The 23835-nt window shown below is 41.8% G+C and overlaps 1 protein-coding gene across 3 annotated transcripts in view; it reads right to left on the minus strand.

Annotated features, from left to right (window-relative positions):
• The window catches only part of LOC117298398 (mediator of RNA polymerase II transcription subunit 12-like protein), a 45994-nt gene that overhangs the window by 6251 nt on the left and 15908 nt on the right, over positions 1-23835 (minus strand). For 2 of the 3 annotated variants that reach the window (XM_033781649.1, XM_033781647.1), the window contains 20 exons: positions 23004-23230; positions 21406-22268; positions 20909-21017; positions 20369-20499; positions 19817-19933; positions 19100-19241; positions 18095-18230; positions 17521-17733; positions 16636-16856; positions 16067-16171; positions 15462-15670; positions 14782-14940; positions 13551-13686; positions 12951-13016; positions 12196-12305; positions 11653-11932; positions 10544-10960; positions 9948-10065; positions 9131-9246; positions 1948-1986 (listed from right to left, as the gene is read on the minus strand). In XM_033781649.1, the coding sequence (XP_033637540.1) occupies positions 1948-1986; positions 9131-9246; positions 9948-10065; positions 10544-10960; positions 11653-11932; positions 12196-12305; positions 12951-13016; positions 13551-13686; positions 14782-14940; positions 15462-15670; positions 16067-16171; positions 16636-16856; positions 17521-17733; positions 18095-18230; positions 19100-19241; positions 19817-19933; positions 20369-20499; positions 20909-21017; positions 21406-22268; positions 23004-23230 (3914 nt within the window). The remainder of the gene's footprint in view (positions 1-1947; positions 1987-9130; positions 9247-9947; positions 10066-10543; positions 10961-11652; positions 11933-12195; positions 12306-12950; positions 13017-13550; positions 13687-14781; positions 14941-15461; positions 15671-16066; positions 16172-16635; positions 16857-17520; positions 17734-18094; positions 18231-19099; positions 19242-19816; positions 19934-20368; positions 20500-20908; positions 21018-21405; positions 22269-23003; positions 23231-23835) is intronic. The other variant, XM_033781648.1, reaches the window with a different exon arrangement.

Consider the following 23835-nt stretch of genomic DNA (forward strand, 5'->3'; position numbering starts at 1 on the left):
TAAAACTAAAACATTCCTACAAACAGTTAAATTAAAACAGTTAAAAAAATAAGGGGGGGGGATAAAGTGGTCTGCAGCCTCTGGGTTGAAGGAGCAACAAAAGTATAAATTTAAAACCCATGTGGAATGAGTAGGAAACGATAATTGCATACCTGCCAACATAGTAAAGTTAGACATAGGGACAAGGGATCAGTGCCCAATTTCATAGCGCTGCTTAGCAGACGATTTTGTGCTTACTGTGCAATTTCTATTTCATAGCGCAGCTAATCGTAAGCACAGGAAAAGGCATGCTAACCTTCCGGTGCTTACCGCACGAAAATAAATGACGTCACAATGCAAATCCACAGTAAACACGCAATATGGCCGCCCAATTTTTCTGCTAACCTGTAAAATGTGCTAAGGCTTAAGCAAATGTTTCTGCTACAGTAAGCATGCAAATTTGCTTACTGTTAAGCAGCGCTATGAAATTGGGCCCAGATCTGTGTCTAGGCACCCACACCCACAGTCTGTGAGTATGTGCAACAAAGACACAAATTGGCATGTAACAAATTTTTTTAATTGATTCAGGCATTTGTAACATCCATAAAATTAAGATCTTGGCCATAAGTTATTATGAAGGACAGTTTCGATGCCAAATTCACATCAAACTTTTGCATTTGATATGACAAGATTTTCAGAATAAGGGACTGTCCCTGTTTTTTTTTTACATTGGAATTCTCCAAAATAGGGACGGTCCCTAGAAAATAGGGATTGTTGGAAGGTATGTGATTGTGTAATGAGGGAGAACGAAGGGACATGGATTTAACAGTTTCTATCGGGTTGAACATTGATCTACATCTGCCATGACACCAACACTGGGGGTTTTGATGATGCTTAACTTGCACTATGACTGCTCTATGGTACTGGCTGGTAACAAAAAGTTGTTAAATTTCTGTACAACTATCCACAAATACCCCATGCCTTAAGTTATAACTGGGATGGGGAAGAGGTGGGAAGGGGGTTAGGTATGGGTAAGGTAGGGAAGGGGTAGGGTAGGGATGGGGTAGGGTGGGGATTGGGGAAGGGGTTAAGTGGGGAGGGGCGAGGTAGGGAAGGGGGAGAGGTGGGGATTGGTCAAGTTAGGTAGAGTTCAGGTTGGTATGGGGTAAGGTGAGAAAGGGGTAAAGTAGGGAAGGGGTAAGGTGAGAAAGGGGTAAGGTGGGTAAGGGGTAAGGTGATAAAGGGGTAAGGTTGGTAAGGGGTAAGGTGGGTAAGGGGTAAGGTAGGGAAGAGGTTAGGATTGGTACAAGGGGAAAAGTGACAGAGGGCGCCAAACATTGAAATGCACAACCATGCTGGAACACTTCCCACCCCAACCAGCTCTCCAAACGAACCACCACTTCAAGTTCCAATCCTGCTTCGTAATTCCAACCCTACCCCAGTCAAGAAAAATTATAATTTGAAAGAACAAAAGGTCAGAATAAACAAATCCTCCTCTGTACAACCATGTTTTGTACTTTACATGAGTCATGAATGAGGAATGAAACCTTGTCATCACAACAGTCAAATGAATGTACAACCTCAAGTTTCACTTTTCATTCATGTTCATGTGAAATGCGAAACCAGTCGTCCACACTGAGACAACGGGAGACTTTAGAACACTAGGTGGCAGCAGACTTACCAGGTAAATTCCCAAATTGTTCACGGGGTTGCACACATTTCTGAGAACAACTGATTTACCCGGTAAATCTGCTGCCACCAAGAGTCCTCAAAAGTGTCCCATAAGCAAGTTCTTCCAAGCCATGCGTTAAAAAAAAAAAAAAAAAAAAATCATCATCACAAAAAAAAATGAGACCATGCAGCAGCGTTCATGCACAGAGCAGGAAAATTAATACGAGCCTAGGGGGTCAGTAGGTAAAGCTGTACAACCATGAAAGGGTGCTACTGAATGGGAGGGGGACAGTTTACCTTCAAAATAGGACTCCCAAAGTTCAGAGCTTCTTCTCTCTGCAATGAGCGTGTGTGGCAAAAGGTCAGAAAGGCAGTAAGTTATGGCTGACTTCATTTTGGGGGTTTTTAGGTTGTTTTTTCGGTTGGACCTTAAAACCTAAAATCTCTCTGAACCGTCTGAATTTGAGCGATCAGTGCTACACGGCCAACAACCCCAGATAGAGTTTGTATCTTTTGAGTGCTGATATATCCAAACATCAAGATTAAAAATGTGACAGTGTTTTCCCTAGTGATTTCCTTTATTAAACCTTTACAGAGTTTGGCTGGTGCTTTACCTTAAAGGCAGTGGACACTATTGGTAATTACTCAAAATAATTATTAGCACACAATCATACTTGGTATCAAGGAATGGAGAGCTGTTGATAGTATAAAACATTGTGAGAAATGGCTCCCTCTGAAGTAATGTAGTTTTTGAGTAAGAAGTAATTTTCGACGAATTTGATTTCGAGACCTCAGATTTAGAATTTGAGGTCTCAAAATCAAGCATCTGAAAGCACACAACTTTGTGTGACAAGGGTGTTTTTCTTTCATTATTATCTCGCAACTTCGACGACCGATTGAGCTAACATTTTCACAGGTTTGTTATTTTATGCATATGTTGAGATACACCAAGTGAGAAGACTGGTCTTTGACAATTACCAATAGTGTCCAGTGTCTTTAATCCTTTGATATCTACTTCTTGGACTTTTTTCTTTAGATAATCTTTCCATCAAGGGAACTCTGCAAACTCCCACAAGGGGGTACAAACACCAAGCTGGCAACAGCTAATCTCTCTCAGAATACAAACATTGGTTTAAAGTCTATGACTATGAGCTGCAAAAATCAAGAAATTGTGATTCAGTAACTAGACAACAAGACTTATTCAATTCATTGTGAAAACAGCAGTTAGTGATTGAAAGTCACAAGTCCTGCAGTCTAACCACTGGACCACCCACGATCATGAATTCCATTGGAAAAGATTGGACCGCCTGGACCCAATGATAAGCACTTGGTATTTGTGACTAAAGATCTCAGTCCTTGTGAGTTATTTACTTTGGCAATTGCATAATGAAGGAGTTGACACTGTAAGAGTTGTAAACCCAATTTGTGAAAGCAAATGCGAAAGCAACAGAAGGAGTTGACACTGTACGAGTTGTGAATCCAATTCATGAAAGCAAACGCGAAAGCAACAGAAGGAGTTGACACTGTAAGAGTTGTTAACCCAATTCATGAAAGCAAACGCGAAAGCAACAGGAGTTGACACTGTAAGAGTTGTTAACCCAATTCGTGAAAGCAAACGCGAAAGCAACAGAAGGAGTTGACACTGTAAGAGTTGTGAATCCAATTCATGAAAGCAAACGCGAAAGCAACAGAAGGAGTTGACACTGTAAGAGTTGTTAACCCAATTCGTGAAAGCAAACGCGAAAGCAACAGGAGTTGACACTGTAAGAGTTGTTAACCCAATTCGTGAAAGCAAACGCGAAAGCAACAGAAGGAGTTGACACTGTAAGAGTTGTTAACCCAATTCATGAAAGCAAACGCGAAAGCAACAGGAGTTGACACTGTAAGAGTTGTTAACCCAATTCATGAAAGCAAACGCGAAAGCAACAGAAGGAGTTGACACTGTAAGAGTTGTTACCCAATTCATGAAAGCAAACGCGAAAGCAACAGGAGTTGACACTGTAAGAGTTGTTAACCCAATTCATGAAAGCAAACGCGAAAGCAACAGAAGGAGTTGACACTGTAAGAGTTGTTACCCAATTCATGAAAGCAAACGCGAAAGCAACAGATGGAGTTGACACTGTAAGAGTTGTTAACCCAATTCATGAAAGCAAACGCGAAAGCAACAGAAGGAGTTGACACTGTAAGAGTTGTAAACCCAATTCATGAAAGCAAACGCGAAAGCAACAGAATGAGTTGACACTGTAAGAGTTGTGAACCCAATTCATGAAAGCAAACGCGAAAGCAACAGAAGGAGTTGACACTGTGAAGGTTGTGAACCCAATTCATGAAAGCAAACGCTAAAGCAACAGAAGGAGTTGACACTGTAAGAGTTGTAAACCCAATTCATGAAAGCAAACGCGAAAGCAACAGAAGGAGTTGACACTGTAAGAGTTGTTAACCCAATTCATGAAAGCAAACGCGAAAGCAACAGGAGTTGACACTGTAAGAGTTGTTACCCAATTCATGAAAGCAAACGCGAAAGCAACAGAAGGAGTTGACACTGTAAGAGTTGTTAACCCAATTCATGAAAGCAAACGCGAAAGCAACAGAAGGAGTTGACACTGTAAGAGTTGTTAACCCAATTCATGAAAGCAAACGCGAAAGCAACAGATGGAGTTGACACTGTAAGAGTTGTTAACCCAATTCATGAAAGCAAACGCGAAAGCAACAGAAGGAGTTGACACTGTAAGAGTTGTAAACCCAATTCATGAAAGCAAACGCGAAAGCAACAGAATGAGTTGACACTGTAAGAGTTGTGAACCCAATTCATGAAAGCAAACGCGAAAGCAACAGAAGGAGTTGACACTGTGAAGGTTGTGAACCCAATTCATGAAAGCAAACGCTAAAGCAACAGAAGGAGTTGACACTGTAAGAGTTGTTAACCCAATTCATGAAAGCAAACGCGAAAACAACAGAAGGAGTTGACACTGTAAGAGTTGTTACCCAATTCATGAAAGCAAACGCGAAAGCAACAGATGGAGTTGACACTGTAAGAGTTGTTAACCCAATTCATGAAAGCAAACGCGAAAGCAACAGAAGGAGTTGACACTGTAAGAGTTGTAAACCCAATTCATGAAAGCAAACGCGAAAGCAACAGAATGAGTTGACACTGTAAGAGTTGTGAACCCAATTCATGAAAGCAAACGCGAAAGCAACAGAAGGAGTTGACACTGTGAAGGTTGTGAACCCAATTCATGAAAGCAAACGCTAAAGCAACAGAAGGAGTTGACACTGTAAGAGTTGTAAACCCAATTCATGAAAGCAAACGCGAAAGCAACAGAATGAGTTGACACTGTAAGAGTTGTGAACCAAATTCGTGAAAGCAAACGCGAAAGCAACAGAATGAGTTGACACTGTAAGAGTTGTGAACCCAATTTGTGAAAGCAAACGCGAAAGCAACAGAAGGAGTTGACACTGTAAGAGTTGTGAATCCAATTCATGAGAGCAAACGCGAAAGCAACAGAAGGAGTTGACACTGTAAGAGTTGTAAACCCAATTCATGAAAGCAAACACGAAAGCAACAGAAGGAGTTGACACTGTAAGAGTTGTAAACCCAATTCATGAGAGCAAACGCGAAAGCAACAGAAGGAGTTGACACTGTAAGAGTTGTAAACCCAATTCATGAAAGCAAACACGAAAGCAACAGATGGAGTTGACACTGTAAGAGTTGTGAACCAAATTCATGAGAGCAAACGCGAAAGCAACAGATGGAGTTGACACTGTAAGAGTTGTGAACCAAATTCATGAGAGCAAACGCGAAAGCAACAGATGGAGTTGACACTGTAAGAGTTGTGAATCCAATTCATGAAAGCAAACGCGAAAGCAACAGAAGGAGTTGACACTGTAAGAGTTGTTAACCCAATTCATGAAAGCAAACGCGAAAGCAACAGGAGTTGACACTGTAAGAGTTGTTAACCCAATTCATGAAAGCAAACGCGAAAGCAACAGAAGGAGTTGACACTGTAAGAGTTGTGAACCCAATTCATGAAAGCAAACGCGAAAGCAACAGATGGAGTTGACACTGTAAGAGTTGTGAACCCAATTCATGAAAGCAAACGCGAAAGCAACAGAAGGAGTTGACACTGTAAGAGTTGTACACCCAATTCATGAAAGCAAACGCGAAAGCAACAGAAGGAGTTGACACTGTGAGGGTTGTGAACCCAATTCATGAAAGCAAACGCGAAAGCAACAGAAGGAGTTGACACTGTAAGAGTTGTAAACCCAATTCATGAAAGCAAACGCGAAAGCAACAGAAGGAGTTGACACTGTAAGAGTTGTACACCCAATTCATGAAAGCAAACGCGAAAGCAACAGAAGGAGTTGACACTGTGAGGGTTGTGAACCCAATTCATGAAAGCAAACGCTAAAGCAACAGAAGGAGTTGACACTGTAAGAGTTGTGAACCCAATTCATGAAAGCAAACGCGAAAGCAACAGAAGGAGTTGACACTGTGAAGGTTGTGAACCCAATTCATGAAAGCAAACGCTAAAGCAACAGAAGGAGTTGACACTGTAAGAGTTGTAAACCCAATTCATGAAAGCAAACGCGAAAGCAACAGAATGAGTTGACACTGTAAGAGTTGTGAACCAAATTCGTGAAAGCAAACGCGAAAGCAACAGAAGGAGTTGACACTGTAAGAGTTGTAAACCCAATTCATGAAAGCAAACACGAAAGCAACAGAAGGAGTTGACACTGTAAGAGTTGTGAACCCAATTTGTGAAAGCAAACGCGAAAGCAACAGAAGGAGTTGACACTGTAAGAGTTGTGAATCCAATTCATGAGAGCAAACGCGAAAGCAACAGAAGGAGTTGACACTGTGAGAGTTGTTAACCCAATTCATGAAAGCAAACGCGAAAGCAACAGAAGGAGTTGACACTGTAAGAGTTGTGAATCCAATTCATGAAAGCAAACGCGAAAGCAACAGGAGTTGACACTGTAAGACTTGTAAGGCTGACCAATAAGCATCCATAATGCACATGGGGTGACCTCACACTCATAAAACGGTTGTGGATGGGTTGTGGTTTGTGTAATATGATCCCATTGTGGTCTGCAGTTCGGCGGCAAGGCGCACAAGGCTCCCACACAGGGGAGGTAATTGATACATTGTGTTACTTCTGAAGTGTCTGTGGGAGACCACCTGGGCGCTTAAGTGTTTGATGTTATTTTTTTTCAATTGGGGGATCTTTGGGTTGGTTCTTGGACTTGATTTTTTTTTTTAAACAGCCCGTTGTGGTTGCAAGACGTCTCAATTAGGGAAGACATCGTGATACTTCATCAAAACCACGATATGCCGATAACTCGATTAAAAAAAAATCAAGACGATATGGTAATCGTTTAAGAAATGGTATCGCGATTTTCGATTATATCGTGATATCGCCCAAGCTTACCCCACATCATAAAATAAACCAATGACACCTAAAAGAGCAGAGCTTGAACACACTTAATTATTAGTGCTGGGCGAATAGTGAAATTTTGTTTTTTTGTTATCGCTGGCCAACTATCCGAAATTAAACGGATATGCGAATAGTTTTTTCACCGCTAGAGGGCGCTATTAAAAAAAAAATATTAAAAAATTTTGTTTTGCCGCTAGAGGGCGCTGTTCGTTTGTAAATGAGATCTTATGGGCGGATTGATATTAGTTTTAGACTGTGTCACTTGGTTTATTCATAAAAATGACCGGATCTAATTTAAAGATGGCGATTTGCTAATTCTTTTGATCATGATTGACTCTACGTGAAGGAAAACTTTTGTAATCTTTGAACAAATTACGTCAGAAATGTCATTGTTTTAAGTCTTCACGAAGGTGAGCATAGTTAAATACTTAATTTATGCTGTTTTATGCTGTCTTAATAGAAGTTTCATAAGGATTCAGACAAAACATTCATATCAGTTGTCGCCCGACGTCCGCGGATATTCGGATATTAAAGAATATCCGGACTTGGTTGTAATTACAGAACTATTCGGTTTATAAACAGCTATTCGCACCCTATGCGGATATCCGGTTAAGAAAAAAAAGGCATTCGCGGTTACGGATACGAAAACCTACATGTATTCGCCATTACCCGGATATTCGAATAATTCGCCAAGGCCTACTAAATATTACACAGTCTGACCCCCTTTGCTCTGGAAACATCCGAAGACTAAAGCTTGGTTTTTACTTTCTGCGAATGCGATATACAAATTTTGACTTCACAAATTCGCAACGAATAATTTGCATCAGTTGACTTGTGCTGGACTCCAGCGAAACATTTGCGAAAACCACACCCAAGACAAAGTAGGACCACACCCAATACAAGGTGGAACCACACTCATTACAAAGTAAAACCACACCCAACAACAAAAGATCTGACCAGCACCTATGTCTCACTGTCTGACCACAACTTAATGTAACAGCCAACTCTCACACAGACTCAATCTTTCTGGATTTGTGGACATTCTTAGTGGATTTGTAAAAAATTTGTAGTGGATTTGTGGACTTTCCTAGATCAGAATTTAAAAGCAGTGGACACTATTGGCAATTACTCAGTTAAATTATCATCATAAAACCTGGCTTGGTAACGAGTAATGGGGAGAGGTTGATAGTTTAAAACATTGTGAGAAACGGCTCCCTCTGAAGTGACCTAGTTTTCGAGAAAGAAGTAATTTTCCACGAATTTGATTTCGAGACGTCAAGTTTAGAATTTGAGGTCTCGAAATCAAGCATCTGAAAGCACACAACTTTGTGTGACAAGGGTGTTTTTTTCTTTCATAGTTATCTCGCAACTCCGACTACCAATCACACTCAAATTTTCACAGTTTTGTTATTTTATGCATAACATGTTGAGATACACCAAGTCAGAAGACAGGTCTTTGACAATTACCAATAGTGTCCAGTGAATTTAAAAGAACTTTTAGAATGTGAGGGCCATGTCACAAAAGGGTATTTACAGACGCAGGTTCCACAGAATCTCCCAAGAAGAAGAAACCACTGTCACATTTCAATTTTTCCATAAATTTTCTCCAAGATACAAAGACGCTATTTTAAAAATTCTCCATGTGCAACCAAAGTGTTTCCTTTTACATGCAGGGCCCAATTTCATAGAAACTTGCTTAGCATGAAATTTCTTTCTTGATAAAAACAGGATTACCACCCAAAATTCCATTTGTTGCATATTGCTTGTTACACGTATTCAGCTGTCGTTTGCTTATCCTGAAAATCATGTGGAAATTTGGTTGGTAATCCTGTTTTTATCTAGGCGAAAATTTCATGCTGAGCAAATTTTTGTGCTTAGCAGCTCTATGAACTTGGGCCCAGGTCCGTTAACCTACTTAAGTGTCCCATTTAAATTTGGATTGTGTATTTGGCTCGTGGAGAGGTCCCGAGTAACCTTTACGTAACACAAACCCCCTTCTTAAGACAAGCATCTAGAGACCCTTCTCCTTGCTAAGAGTTTCTTACCGGTTGCGTCTGGCCGTGTCCCTGGGTTCCTGGATGTTTCCTGTCCACCAGCATGTTACGCAGAGCTGCTTTGGAGTTACCCATGGTCATCTGTCTGTCGATGCGTGAAGGTCCTGCTATTGCCAGGTAGAGAGGAGAAAACAATTTTATTGATTGATGATTGTACGGTATTTCATAATAAAAATAACAGTGGCTTCTTATATAGCGCGCATATCCGTCACTCAGTGACGCTCAAAGCGCTTTAACATACAGTATTTCCTGCAAGGTATGTGGGTCTTTGTTTGAATCATGAGACCAAATTCTTTTTTACATAGCACCATGATATGGTTAACAAGGTGCTGTGGAGCAATATGCTGCCACTAAAACAAGAACACCAGGGCGCACCCCTTCTCTTTTTACCATAAGTGAAGTGCACTGGGTTCTTTTACATGCATTACACAACACACAGGACCAACGGCTTGAAGTCCCATTCCAAAGGACTAAGCAAGCATGGTTAAGTGTCTAGCTTAAGGACACAGGTGTCACGACTGGGACTGAAACCTACACTCTGCTGATCAGAAACACCAGGGATTGAGTCCGGTTGGACATGTCCATTGTTGTAATGGGGGTTAATTGATTGGTTTAGAGTAGGTGTGACTGTTTTTGTTTACCTGGTTATAGTGGCTGTTGGTAAGGGAATTGTCCTTGCATGTAGTTCTTAGAACCTTTCAGAGGGCACCACAGCAAAGCACAGGGAACCACGGCAATTGCCATGGGTTATTTCAAGGCCTTAGGTTAAGTGATTGGTTTAGAGCAGGTGTGACTGTGTTTTGTTTACCTGGTGGTAGTGGCTGTTGGTAAGGGAATTGTCCTTGCATGTAGTTCTGAGGTTGCTGCATGAAGGGACGTTCCTGGAATCCTCCTCCGGCGCCTATACCCGTGTTGAAGGCAAATGGCTGAAAAATAATCAAAAATTTACTTGAAAATACATGTATACTGTTTTGTACACAAATATCATGCTACTTATGATGAAGTACTGAGATGTAGGGTGGTTTTACTTATGGAGCCATTTTTTCTTAAGTAAGTTTTAGAAGTCTCAGAGACCTATGAAGAACTCACTCCGCGGTAGTGAAGTTAATAACGATCCATTTTAAGCTAAAGTAGTAGTCCCGGCCAATTTTCTACATTCCGCAGAGGTAGTAGTTACAAAGCAAAACAGTTCTTTTCAGAACTGAGAGGTCTCCTCGATTCAGAAAATCTACTCCGTGGAAGTAGAATATAAAGCGAGACCTATTCCCAAAAGAACAAACCTGGCAAGTAGATACACACATGGTGTTACCACAAACCAAATATATATTGATACCTCACCATGCAATGCTTCAAATCCAATAAATATTCTGTTAGTGTAAAATAAATGCCAGGACAACTTCTAACCTCCCTAATTTGCTGACTAGGCGTGGGCGTCTTCTTCCGTGGTGCCCTCTTCCTCTTCTTGCTCGTCGTCGTGTTGATTGTCGTCTCCCCTTGACCCCCGCTGCTCCCGTCTCCCTTGCTGCTCTCCGATAGACTGTTCCCGGATTCCATGGTAACCTTCTCCACTTCGTTGTGGCTGATTGGCTGCGGAGGCTCCTCCTCATCCGGAGGCAGTTGAGGTGGCTGGAAGTAGTAGTCGTCCGGTTTCTCCCGGGTGTGGGTGTGGTAGTGCGTCAGGCGGAACTGCTCCTGGTACTTGAGGGGTTTGCGCTCCATGCGGACCGCTCCGAAGAAGGACCAAGAGAGCGGGGCGGGGTTCTTGAAGGCCTCTAAGGTATCCCAGGGGTTGATCTTCTGCTTGGAGGCAACTTGGAGACCCTGGTGAGAAAAAGACGCATATAATTTGACTTCATTTGAAATGATTTATTAAAATAAAATAAATCATTCTTGAAGACAATTTTTTTTAAATCTAATCAACTTCAAGGACAACACATCGAACAAAGGTTTACACACCATCTTCAAGTACTTCTTAAACAATGGGAAAACAGAAGTTAAAAAAAAAAGATGGGTGCGTACTCTACGTTACTAGGCATTCTTGGCTTATACAGCTAGCGCAGACACTCAGCGCTTGCACAGTAAGCAGCATTCGGCGGTAAGTATTGGGACCTAATCAGTCCGAAGTTAACTGGGGCGCAAGTTACAAGTTATTTTATGAAAGGTCAGTAGGTTGGTCAGGTAAGCTGGACCACGGGAATTTAAATCTAATCAACTTCAAGGACAACACATCGAACAAAGGTTTACACACCATCTTCAAGTACTTCTTAAACAATGGGAAAACAGAAGTTAAAAAAAAAAGATGGGTGCGTACTCTACGTTACTAGGCATTCTTGGCTTATACAGCTAGCGCAGACACTCAGCGCTTGCACAGTAAGCAGCATTCGGCGGTAAGTATTGGGACCTAATCAGTCCGAAGTTAACTGGGGCGCAAGTTACAAGTTATTTTATGAAAGGTCAGTAGGTTGGTCAGGTAAGCTGGACCACGGGAATTCAGACCCTATCTGAACACTCACCTGTTTCTTATCGATAGAATCAAATCCAGCAATCTTATTCCCTTTGGTGTCGATAAGACTCCCCATGGGTTCCACGGTCACCACATCACACGTTTTCTTGGGCACCGGGAGAAGCTGTCTGACCCTGTCGATATCGTACGAGTGTTTGTCACCGAGTTCCTTCTTGAGTTTTTTGATGAGAGTCTGGTGTTCTCTGCCTTTCTCGCCCTCGCTGCAGTCGCCGGAGAGGGTGCTGTTGATGAGCACTGACAGCATATCCAGGACCGTTGTGAAGAGTTCGCTGCAGGTGCAAAAAATTACCATGGTCAAAAACATTCTATTATTGTGGTCCCCCAAAAATGAAAAACATGTTAAGCGCCCTGCCTTTAAAAAAAAAGGAGGAGGTTTTTTTTATTTACATTTTTTTTTTTGAATGGCTGACAACACATTTTTAAAAATTAACCAGCTGGACTATTTTTTATTTTTTTATTGTGTGTGGAGAAAACCAAACAATATTCCTTGCATTTGTTTTTTATACTGATACATGACAGATCATAAATTTACCTGTTTGAGTGAGTGTCTACAGTTCCTGTTGTAATTAGCTGAAGCAGAAGAAGAGCAAATTCTGTTGTCCATTGCTGGCTGCGTAGGATGGTGTCAAACATATTACCAACCTGTCATACAAGAATAGTTTTTGACATGAACTACAAGATTTAAACTTATGATGAATATTTCTGATTGCATAATATATTTTCTGCAGAGTTTATTTCTGAGTTCTGTGTATTTAACCCAATTTTTTTTTTTTTAAATAAAATATCGCCAAACCTCACAAGGCCACAGTCAGCCACTTCAACTGATTTTTGCTGTCAACCAAAAACAAAATGCCACCAGGGGCACTTTGCCACCTACTTCTCTGGAGCTGAAATTGAGTTTACCCCCTTCACAGTTCGTAGGTACATGTATAGACACGTCCACTGTGAGCCTGGCTGGTAGAGCGGTACTACCTCCCCAACTTCTTACAAAGAAAATACGTAAAGTGCCTTGCTCAAGGGCACAAACATCATGACCATGATTTGAACCCACACTCTGCTGGTGACAAAGCCAGATCTCACGCCCAGTGAACTAGACCTCTTGCCCATGACTTGCCACAAAGTTTTTGCTTGGGGTTTCCTTTGTGGTATGTTAACGTTAGTGCTCCCTTTTTCTCTTTTACTTCTTCTTTTTTTTTGGGGGGGGGGGGGGGGGGGGGGGTGAGAAGGGAATTGGCAAAAAAAAAAGTCAAAATATTGCGACATGAGAAGGTCATGAATATTACTGACCAGACTGAGTCTGAGCTGCAAAGCTTCATGCATCATACGTCGACTCTGCTCATCCTCCCAGCGATCCTGAAACACAAAGACATAAAAACAGTTTAAAATTACAAAAGACCTCACAATTTAAAATTCATCGTAGAGAAGAGGCATAATTTCAATTTTATCCTTCTGAAACTTTTTCTACAATATCGTGAAAAATACATGAACACAGCACTCAAGGCAAACAGTTTCTGGAAACCATTCAAATGACGAGAGGTATCAATGGGTATGTTCGATTAGCTTCCCTGTGTCGACCCCGCAGTGCTCATTTGGATGAGCCCCTGACAAGAGCTAATCAAACGATCACACTCGCCCACTCCTGGTGACGTCATGCACCTCGAGCCAGCCCCAAGTGACCCACTCCACTTGGGATGACCCGGGTGAGCCCACGGAATGAAAGCTATTCGAATGTCCGGGGGCAGATTGGGGGTCAACCCGGGGAAGCTAATCGAACGCACCCAACACAGGGCTGCCCATTGTAGCGAGGCTGAATACTGAACACTGAATACTTCGTCTGTACATGCTTCTTTAGATTCCCAACGAATGATAAAAAGAAAATGGACTTACATCTTTAGGAGATTGCAGGAACTGCGTGAGCTGCGTCTGGAGAGATGTAAGGAGACCTTCTCTCTGTTCATCTTGACCCTTAAGACACGTCAGGACTAAGGACAACAGAGGCTGGTGGCTGACCAGGGACATTTGACTGATGGAGAGAATAAGTTACGGTAGTAACAATATATTAATAACAATAACAAGGTTTGTATAGCACTGGTATCTAGAAAAATACTCCCTGCGCTATAATTATAATATTAAAAATAATAATTAATTTTTATAGTTATAGTTCATTTTAAAATAACATCTAAATGAGCTTAGTGCCTTGGTCAGTTGGTCATTGGGCAAATAATATTCTTTGGCAGAGTTGATGATATGCCTGATTGAAAAAGTAAGTTCCGCGGTTGGGTTGGGTCCTAAGATTTATTGAGAAGTTGTTCCATAGGTACATGTAGGTGGGGGGCTGCAACTATAAAACTCCGTAGGCTTTCATCCTGGAAGATTGAACCACAAGCACTTAGGCATAACTTGAGTGTAACATTCTTGTGTAGCAACCATGGAGTTGTTTTTCTAGAACTTGTAAAGGATTTGGGTACTTTTTGTAACACAAAACACACTGCCCACAGATTTACATTAAACTTACACCGTTTGAAGATAATGATTGTAGAAAGCGTACCTTAAAATATTAGTTGCTGAGCTGTACTTTTTGAGAAATGAGTAAAACAATGTCATGAAAATATGTTTTCAAATGCTAAAATAATTTTCGTCTCATGATCAGTGAGACGAAAATTATTTTCATGACAATGTTTTACTCATTCTTCAAAAACTACAGCACCTCAGCAAGTAAACTTTTCAGGGAAGCTTTCTACCATCATTATCTTCAAACTGTGAAAGTTAAGTGTAAATCTGTGGACATTGTGTTTGTTGTCCGACAAAAAGTACATAGACCCTTTAATGACCATGCTTCGCATACATAAAGTGGCACTGTTTCAACAGTGGCCACGAATCGCTGTAACTTCAGGTGTCTACTCATCTTTGTGCAAATCAAATACTAAGTAAGTAAGGTTTGCGGTGAAACCATTTAAAAATCTCTTTTGTGAGTAGTGGTGGCTCTGAAAAGACCCGGTTCGTACTGCGCAACATTTCATTCAGTGTGCTCCGACCGTCTTCTGGTGAATGCTGGACTCTACTGTCAAATCAAATACAATACTAATAAAGAATTACTGTTCAAGATTGGTAAACTCACGTCTTCTGTTTGTCTTTATCTTTGCTGGACTTGGACCACGTCTGCCCAACGCTCTCGAGGACGTTGCCGGCGGCTCGGAGTACACGACCCTGGACTTGACTGGACAGTTTGGAGATCAGCGGAGCCACGAGCCAGATCCCACACCTCTCTAGCTCCGACCTTTAGATGGAACAAAAGACGAATATCATTTTATATTATAAATTATTCTTATTATTATTATTTTTTTTCACAGAGCTGCTTAAGCACAAAAAGTAGCTTAGCACAACAAAATTAAGAATAAGGTTACTAACATATCACTACCATCTGGGGCCAATTTCATAGAGCTGCTTAAGCAAACAATTTGCTTAAGCACGAAAATAGCTTGCTTATTTTACACATGTTACTGGCCAAATGTCATACCATATATATTGCTTGTGACTGGTATTTACAATGTAGCTGTTGTTTACTTAGCATAACAATTGAGTTGAGTCTTGGCCGGTACTCTCATTTTCCTAAGCTAGGATGCTTCTGCTTAAGCAAGTTTTTTTGCTTAAGCAGCTCTATGAAATTGGGCCATGGTATCGTGCTCATTTCTGCTAAGCAGAAACCTGTTATTGCAACATGTTCTGCCTAAAAGAACCTCTGTGAAATTGGACCCTCAACCACATCTCATTAAAAATAAAAAAAACATCGCTACGTACTTATGCTGTTGCAGTGATTTCCTCTGTCCATTCTGGCCAATAAGGGCTCCCTTCGAGGTCGATCCGTCGTCGCCCTGCTGTTGCTGGAACACTTCGATGGTTGCCTTGGCGATGTTATCCAGGAGAGAATTCATCTCGGAGTTGGCGCACTGCTTCAGCATGAGCTGCAGCTCCAACCAGGAGACTCGGAGTGTCCACTGGTCCAGATTCTGAGATCGAGAGAAAAAGGTCGATTTCTTATTCAAAGATTGTGCCTAGCGGTCAAGAGCACCGGACTCAAGACTCTGGTGTTTCTGATTAGCAGAGTGTGTGCTCGAGTGCCAGTCGGGACACCTCAAGACTCTTTGATGCTTTGTCCTCCGAATGGGACGTAAAGAACCCAGTGCACTAAGCTAAAAGAGAAAGGGTTCGCTTCGGTGTTCCTGGTTTGATTTGCAGCACCTTGTAAACAATTACATGGTGCTATGTAAAAGGAGTAGGTCTCATGTTTCAAACGTAGTCCCACATACATTGCAGGAAAATACTGAATGTGAGCTAAGAAACAACAGTATTAAGCGCCTAATAAATGTTGTGATGTGTATTATTATTATTATTTTAAAACTTACCCGTAGGATCCTAGTGATGGCATGTTTCTGCTCATTCTCATAGTTGCTGTCGGTCACCGTCGAGACACCACTCGGGTAGCAGATCAATTGGACAAGATAGTGAGCCTTGAGAACAAATCAAAATTTGAATATAGCTAATTCTTTTTTCACCAACCAAAATTACCTTCGATATAAATGCAAAATAGTTCAGTAGTTTAAATCAGGACATTAAATATTTGTTTGCAATGAAGAAAATTACTCAAATTACCTTTTAACGCATAATTTGGATTACAGGAATTTCATTTTCAGCGATCAGTGGCCACTTCACTTCTGGCAAGAAATTGTTTAAGGACATTTCTCGTCACTAACATCTGTTTCAGACAGGCGCACCAGAGGCGCTTCATTTAGAAATAGTTAAACAGTTAGGCATGACTGAACAGGCTAGAAGTCAAACGATCGACTGTTCCACTCGTTCGGAAAGAGTCTGGAGCTATCTTGCCATGAGCTGAGCCAGTGTAAATGTCATGTTAAGTTCGCCTCGAGTCGCTCCTAATCTATTTGGTTCGGCTTTGAAACAGGTGTAATTTTACCTGTTTATGCGACAGCACTTGGTCGAGCAGCACCTCCTGGGTCCAAAGTCGGTCCGGATCCTTCAGGAATATTTCCCGTACCCAACTCTGACTGCAGATTGTCTTGAGGGTGAACTTGGCGTAATCGCTGAGGCTCGCCGTCTCGATGGACCCAGAGGATTTGGGGTCATCTGTGAAGTCGTCGTAGTTCCCGCTGGACCCACCGCCAACACTGGCCTCACCTTTAGAAAGAGAAAACAAAAGATTCTTCTTCAATATTTTATTCTAGTCTTTAAGATTTCAAGATTTTGTATGGACAACTACCTAAAAGTAAAGCACCGAGTGGAGGCTACTTCGGTTGGGCATGCTGAGATCAAGTGAGTCTGTAATGTATTTTAGGTGTGTCTTCAAAAGTGCAAAAAGTTTCCATGATAAGGGAGTTTTCAAATTTGCTCATCGACACTCCTGGGGGGACAAGCTCTGTAGTTCATTAACTCTCATAATATATGACCATTCAATATCAACTACTGTGTTTTATTGGATCATAATAATTAACCAAAATCAAAAATCATTTAACAATTTACCCAGTCAGTTTCCCTTGTGGTTTATATTGATATCTGAAACAAAAAGTTGCATCTCCTTCCCAGGTGGCTGCCGCTTCCCAGGTTGTAGTTGTGGTGTGATCCCTGGCTACACGGCAGTTAAAGGTTGTATGGCTTCTGACTGGCACCCCCGAACAAAGGTATTGACAAAATAGGGACACCGCCAACATAGGGCTAGATAGCTAAGTTGGTAGAGCGCCGGCACGTTAATCCGGAGATCGTTGGTTCAAATCCCACTCTAATCAATTCTTTGTTCAACCCCAAAAATCATAATAATTAAAATAAAACTTAGCGAGTGACTCACCCAACAACAGAATGGCCTTAAGGACGCCAACCAGCGCCTCCACGCTGATACTCCGATGGGCAGCGGCAAGAAGATGCTGGTCACAAGACGATTTGACAAAGTAGCCGTTCCGATCAGACTGGCCTGGCAACGGACCCGTGGAGAGAAGGCGTAATAAAAGACGACACATGAGTCTGGCTCCGGGCTCTGCATCCGATTCCATCTGAGTACCAGCTGAAAAAGATTTGTGAAAAATTCCAGGTTTTTTGTCAGGAAATTAAAAAAGTAAGTAAGGTTTGCGGTGACACGATGTCAAAATCTCTTTAAAAGTAGTGGTGGCTTCGAGAAGAGCCGGTTGTACTGCTCAGCAGAAATATAATGTCTATAATCGTTAGTAACTTTATGAGAGCCCAGCACATCAGTCTGACACTCTTGTACTTAAAATACAAACGCAAAGTGACCAGTAATGTCAAACGCCAGTTCACTGTATAAAAAAAACACACAAAACTGAGCGGAGCTTTGGCAAACTTTGTGTCAAGTAACGGACTTAAGATCCCCAAAATGGAAGGATTTATAAATCTCAATAAAAACTCACCTGTTAGCGATGGAGTTGCGACGAGCAACGACGTCAGCGCAACATGCTCAACGACATCCTCCAATGCAAAGCAATGTCTGGCTATCAATATGGCTGCAAAGACTGCTACCGAGTCATGGATGGAGAGATCATTCACCTATCGGGAAGAAGGAGTCAGGGATTAAGACCTGTGCCAAATTTCATTGAGCTGCTTAAGCAGCAAATATTGCTTAACAATTTTCTGCTAAGCAGAAATGAGCAGGATACCAGTTACAAAATGTACTTGTGACCTGGTAGTTTGGCTGGTAACGTTATTCTGGTGAGCATAATTGTTCTTATGCTTAGCTACTTTTTGTGCTTTAGCAGCTCTGTGCATTGAAAAAGTAGCTTTGCACAATAAAATAACGCTTACTGGAAATACATTTAACAGCCAAAATAATAAACAATCACACTCTGTGACTGGTACACTGCCTTCTTTTGCTTAGCAGAACATTGTAAGCAGTTTTCTGCCTGCGCAGCTCTTAGAAATTGGGCCCAGATGGAATCATAAGTTTGAGTATTTGGACTAGGCAGACAGTCTGGGTTAAGAGGAAGATACTTACCCCCCCCCCCACTTTTTCCCCTTTGTAATTGTTCGAATCTCTGAAAATTGGGCTCAATGGGAGACTTTCTGGGACGATAGAGGGTAGCAGACTTACCGGGTAAATCCATTGTTCTCAAAATTATGCGCATGTTCAGAACTACGTAAACAATGGAAATTTACCCGGTAAGTCTGCTGCCACCTAGCAGTGGAAAGTCTCCCATTGGTTGCAAGTAAACAATGAATGAAAAAGCACCCATGTTGCACAAATTTGTGAGCTTTCAGATGCCTGATAAAAGCCTTCAGATCTGAAGTATTTTTTTAAATCAAAAGGTTTTACAACACAATCGTAAACGCACCTAGGCTTAACCAAAAGTGTCCAGTGCCTTTAAGCCTGAAGACATATCTAAAAGAAACGGACGACTTGACCGAAAAAGGAAACTTACATCTACTTGACAGAGAATGTCATTGAATCCACAGCTAGGGTTCGAGGAGCAACACAACGCTTTTAGAACTCCCAGCCACTCTGAGCTGAGGGCGCTACAACATGACGTCAGCTCAGCGCACATGATGGACAGATCGTTCAGCCTATAGAGGGAGACAAACAGATTGTCAGACATGCCAATCATCAACTTTGTGACATCCGTGCGCGTACATCGCACAGGTGTAGCTCAGTGGCTACAATTTGTTCGTTTTGTAAATTTTTGTGCAAATCAGATTTTCAAGGGACTTTTAAAGACTCATTTGCTTGAAGCTTTCTTCTTCAATTACTGCTTTTTAGCATGCTTAGTTCATTGTTTTATGTTTTGTATTGCGCATATATACGCCCATAAAAATTTCTCGTTTTATTATTAGATATGGGTTGATGTGGCTGACAAAATTGTAACTTCAGTTTCTAAGTTGCGAGTAAGAATGATTAACCTCCCAAATCATTATCGTTATCATTAATTTTGGTTTTAACCATAAACACTGATGTGTGTAAGCACTGTATACTCAGTGCTTTCCCAAGCTCTGTGAACAAATATCAAAGGCATATTACTCGGGTGCGATTCGATACAAGACCTTTACAGTTCTTGAGCAGCATCTAACCAACTAGGCCACCGAGATTTCCCGGTAGCTAGAGGCAGTTGGAACCCTATATAATTTTTCTTGGTATTACTTACATTTGTGCATCTGTAGGGCAGCATATACTGAGCAAGACGTTACACACAAAGCTGTATCTGTCTGTTGGGCTCTCGTTGAGCTGTTTCCCCAACGGACTGTGATGAAACTGTCTACCCCTGCAGGAAGAACAACAAATAAGTTTGAGAAATATTTCGGGGAAAAATGGGGTGCACCAGGACATTAATAATCAGAGGGTATAGAGCAGTATGATATTAGATGTATTGTGTGCGTTCGTTCCCTGGGTCTACCCCGCAGTGCTCACTTGGGTGAGTCCCTGACAAGAGCTAATGGAACAATCACACTCCCCCTCTCGTGGTGACGGCATGCCAAGTCAAGTCACCCCCAAGTGACCCACTCCACAAGCAGGGCACTGGGGGCTTACCCGGGTGAGCCCCGTCAAAGCTATTCGAACGCAGACCGGGGCAGACCGGGGTGACCGGCTCCAATGGCTTTAACAACAACAAAACGAATGGGAACACGGCTTTAGCTTTTGGACATTCAGTTAAGAAAGTTTAACCCCTGAAAACATGATTCTGTTCAAGCCAAATTACCTTGAGTTTAGAATGTACTCCTGCATAAACTTTGGATTCCACATCAGGTTGGACTCCGATGGGTGGATGCTGGTATACAGCGTCTGCTTCACCTTAGAGGCCACACTGCTGAACATATCCGAAAACTTGGCCTGTGGGAAAGAGTAAATTGTTAACCCGTTGAACATGCTAAATAAATTTCGTCTCCCGAGACAAACATTATGTTTGTGACATTGTTTTTCTCATTTACAAAAAAATTTCAGCACTTCAGCAAGTAATATTTTAAAGGAAGCTTTCTACCATCATTATCTTCAAACCATGTCAGTTTAATGTAAATCTGTGGACATTGTTTTGTTTTGTCGTACAAAAAATTACCAAAACCCTTTAAATGGAAAAAATATGTCTTTGAGAAGGACCCTGCTGGGGATGAAACGTCAGGCCATTAACTTTGTATGTAAAAGAAATTAAGATGATGTTGTGAATACCTGTAATGCGTATCTGTACATACTTTTATGAAACTTGTGCATAAAATACATGAATAAATGAATAAATTATTATTACCTTGAGATGGCTGCAAGATGTGTAGAGGTCGTATAGATAAGCCAAGATGCATCGCTCTGCCGATGAACACACTGTGACGTTAGTCACATGCTTCACTACACCGCAAAGCCTGAAAAACAAAAGGATAAGAAACTTGATTAATAATAATTTTATTTCCATATGCGAGTGTCTCAAAGGCCTTTCACAGGTAAAAACAGCAAATGGTAAGCCAAAGGACAAGTCCGTAAATACCTAAAAGTAAAAAATAATCAAAGCCTAAAATTACAAATACTTGAAACAAGTTTTGCAAAGCCTTGCGTGTGGATTGGGTTTTCAGTCTCTACCTGATTGCAAGGGTTTTCCCCATTGGGGTTTTCCTCCCACATGTAAAAGAGAAAAAGTTCTTCTCGGTTTCCTACACATTCTGTTATTGGCGCTCATTTTGCTGTTGGATATGTAACAAAATAAATAAAATATATAGAATATTTAGAATATTTAGAGTAAAAGAATAAACTTACAGCTCAAAGACGGTGGCTGTTTGTTCCTGAGACACGAGTAAACACGCCTGGTATCTCCTTAAAACCGCCACAATCGACAGGCAGAGATTAGGAGTATAGTTCCCAGCCAGAGGCGACGACTTCTGCGTCAACTCCATCTCCACAATACTCATGTAGTTCAACAACTGCACCGAGAAGTCCAACAGACCGTGAATGTTGAGGGCGCTCTCCATGAGCTCAAACACCAGCGTTATCTGCTCCACTAACGGGAGATTCTCCAACGAACCCTGCGAGCAGCTTTGGATCTGTTCCAGGACGTGCGACGCGCATGCGGCTGTGACCATGTGCTGGTCGAAATACGACAACGTCCTGTATCGTTCGACAACTTGTTCCAGATTTACAGGCTGTTGTCCCTCTGTTTTGATGTGCTTTGTTTTGCTGTCGCTCTTACCTGGGGTCTCCTTCTTGCTTCCGAGAGCCCGGAGGGTCTCTCGCTGGATACGTTTGACGGTATGCCGGGCCTCGTCGCGGGCTTTCCCGAAGCCGTACAGGAGCACCAGACGCTGGTTGCACTCGTGAGCGGACATCTCGTCCTGCGGGATCGGGAAATGCATGGCATACATGAGGTGTCTGTTGGGTTTGGATTGGTGCGGGGATGGCGTGGAGCTCTCTCGAAAGCCTTTCTTGCGGTCCTCTTTCTCGTCGTCGAAGAAGTCCCTCTCAGCGGTGAGCTTGTTGGACTGGATGGCTTCTAGGAACTTCTCTTGGAAGGAGACGGATTCTTTTTTCTGGATCCCGCTTGGTTTGGTCTCGTCGTCGGAGTCATCGTCGGAATCTTTTTCCTCGGGCTCCTGCTTGATCTCAATGTCATCCATGTCCTTGGGCTATGGAGATCAAGTCAACAAAATGAATTAATCCATGAGAAAAAATTAAAGTAAAAAAAACAAGAAAAAAAAAGAAGAAAAAAAAAAACATGGTTATTTAATTTGTGTGTAATGAAACTGGCTCTTTTTTTACACTTAATTAGTACTTTGTTGCTTAGCAAAGATGAGCAGGATGTCATTCACATATGCTACATGGTGTTTAAGCTTGTAATCATATTCTGGTAAGAATAACTGTTTTATACTCAGTTAATTTGTGTGCTTCATCAGCTTTATGAAAATGGGTCCTGAAGACCTAACAAACATACATGTAGGGCAAGATCCGAATTGGTGACTACAGCTACGACTGTTTCTAAGGGAGTTGCTATGGACATCCTATACTTCAAACATGATGATGGGAAATATCTAACCATAGCTGTAGCTATAGCCACTAATTCAAACAAGATCATATTTTATCATTACAGGATTTCTCCATTAAAGAAAGAAGCTAAAAGACACATCCTTTTCATCTTGCAACTTACACCTGTTATCTCCATGTTTTTACTTTTCCAAACAGTGGACCATGCACAAACCAATGGTGGTTGCTGAATGCCCCAGGCAAATTGACTGGTCATCCATTAAGTTTAATGACCCAAGAAATCCAATGTAAACACATTCAATCACTGAAAGGATGTGTACTTTCCAATTTTTTGTGGCCAAACTCAAAAATTCTTTAATCGGAGCTTTACGATAATTTACCTCTTCTTTGATTTCAGACGGCGTCCGTTTCTCAGGATCGATGTCCATCCTTTCGCTCGAGGGCGGTGGTTCACTGACTAGAGGAGGGGGGCTTGTCGTCAGGTCCCCGCGCGAAATGAGCGTACACATGTAGGCATCATGGGAGAAGACGTCGCAGCGAATCAACTCGCTGAAGAGGAGGACAAGATTGGCGAAGGCCCGCCGGTCTTCACTGGATATGCTCTCGTCTGCGTAATACGTTAAAGAATAAATGTATAAGAGTACTGGTATCAAGTAATAAACCACAAGGGAAACTGACTGGGTAAGTTTTAAACAATGAAAAATTGACTGGAGTGGGACTTGAACCAAATGACCTCTGGATTGACATATTGGAGCTCTACCAACTGAGCTATCCAGCCGTATATTGGCGGTCTCTCTATTAGTCGATATCTTAGGGATGCCAGTCAGAAGCCATGTAAATTGTTAACTGTGAGCAGCCAGAGATCACACCAAAAGTTACGGTACAACCTGGGAAGCGGCATCTAGGGGTTTTATGGCAGTGTCATGGCCGAGCAGTTAAGAGCACCGGATTCAAGCACTGTTGTTTGATCAGCAAGATGTGGGTTCGGATCCCGGTCGTGACACTTGCTACATAAAACTAGGCTTCGAATTGAAGATACATGTACCCAAGCCTACATTCGTATGGACTGTGAAAAGGGTAACCCTGTTTCAGCCCTAGGAGTAGGTGGCAATGGCCTCTGGAAAAAAAAATTGTAGACCACACCTTAAAGTGGCCTTCAGGCCTTGTGTGTCAGGCGACTTGCATAAAAAAATATATAAAAAAACAAAAAAC

The sequence above is a fragment of the Asterias rubens genome, chromosome 13 (genome assembly GCF_902459465.1).
Source record: "Asterias rubens chromosome 13, eAstRub1.3, whole genome shotgun sequence".
In the NCBI taxonomy this organism is placed as follows: domain Eukaryota; kingdom Metazoa; phylum Echinodermata; class Asteroidea; order Forcipulatida; family Asteriidae; genus Asterias; species Asterias rubens.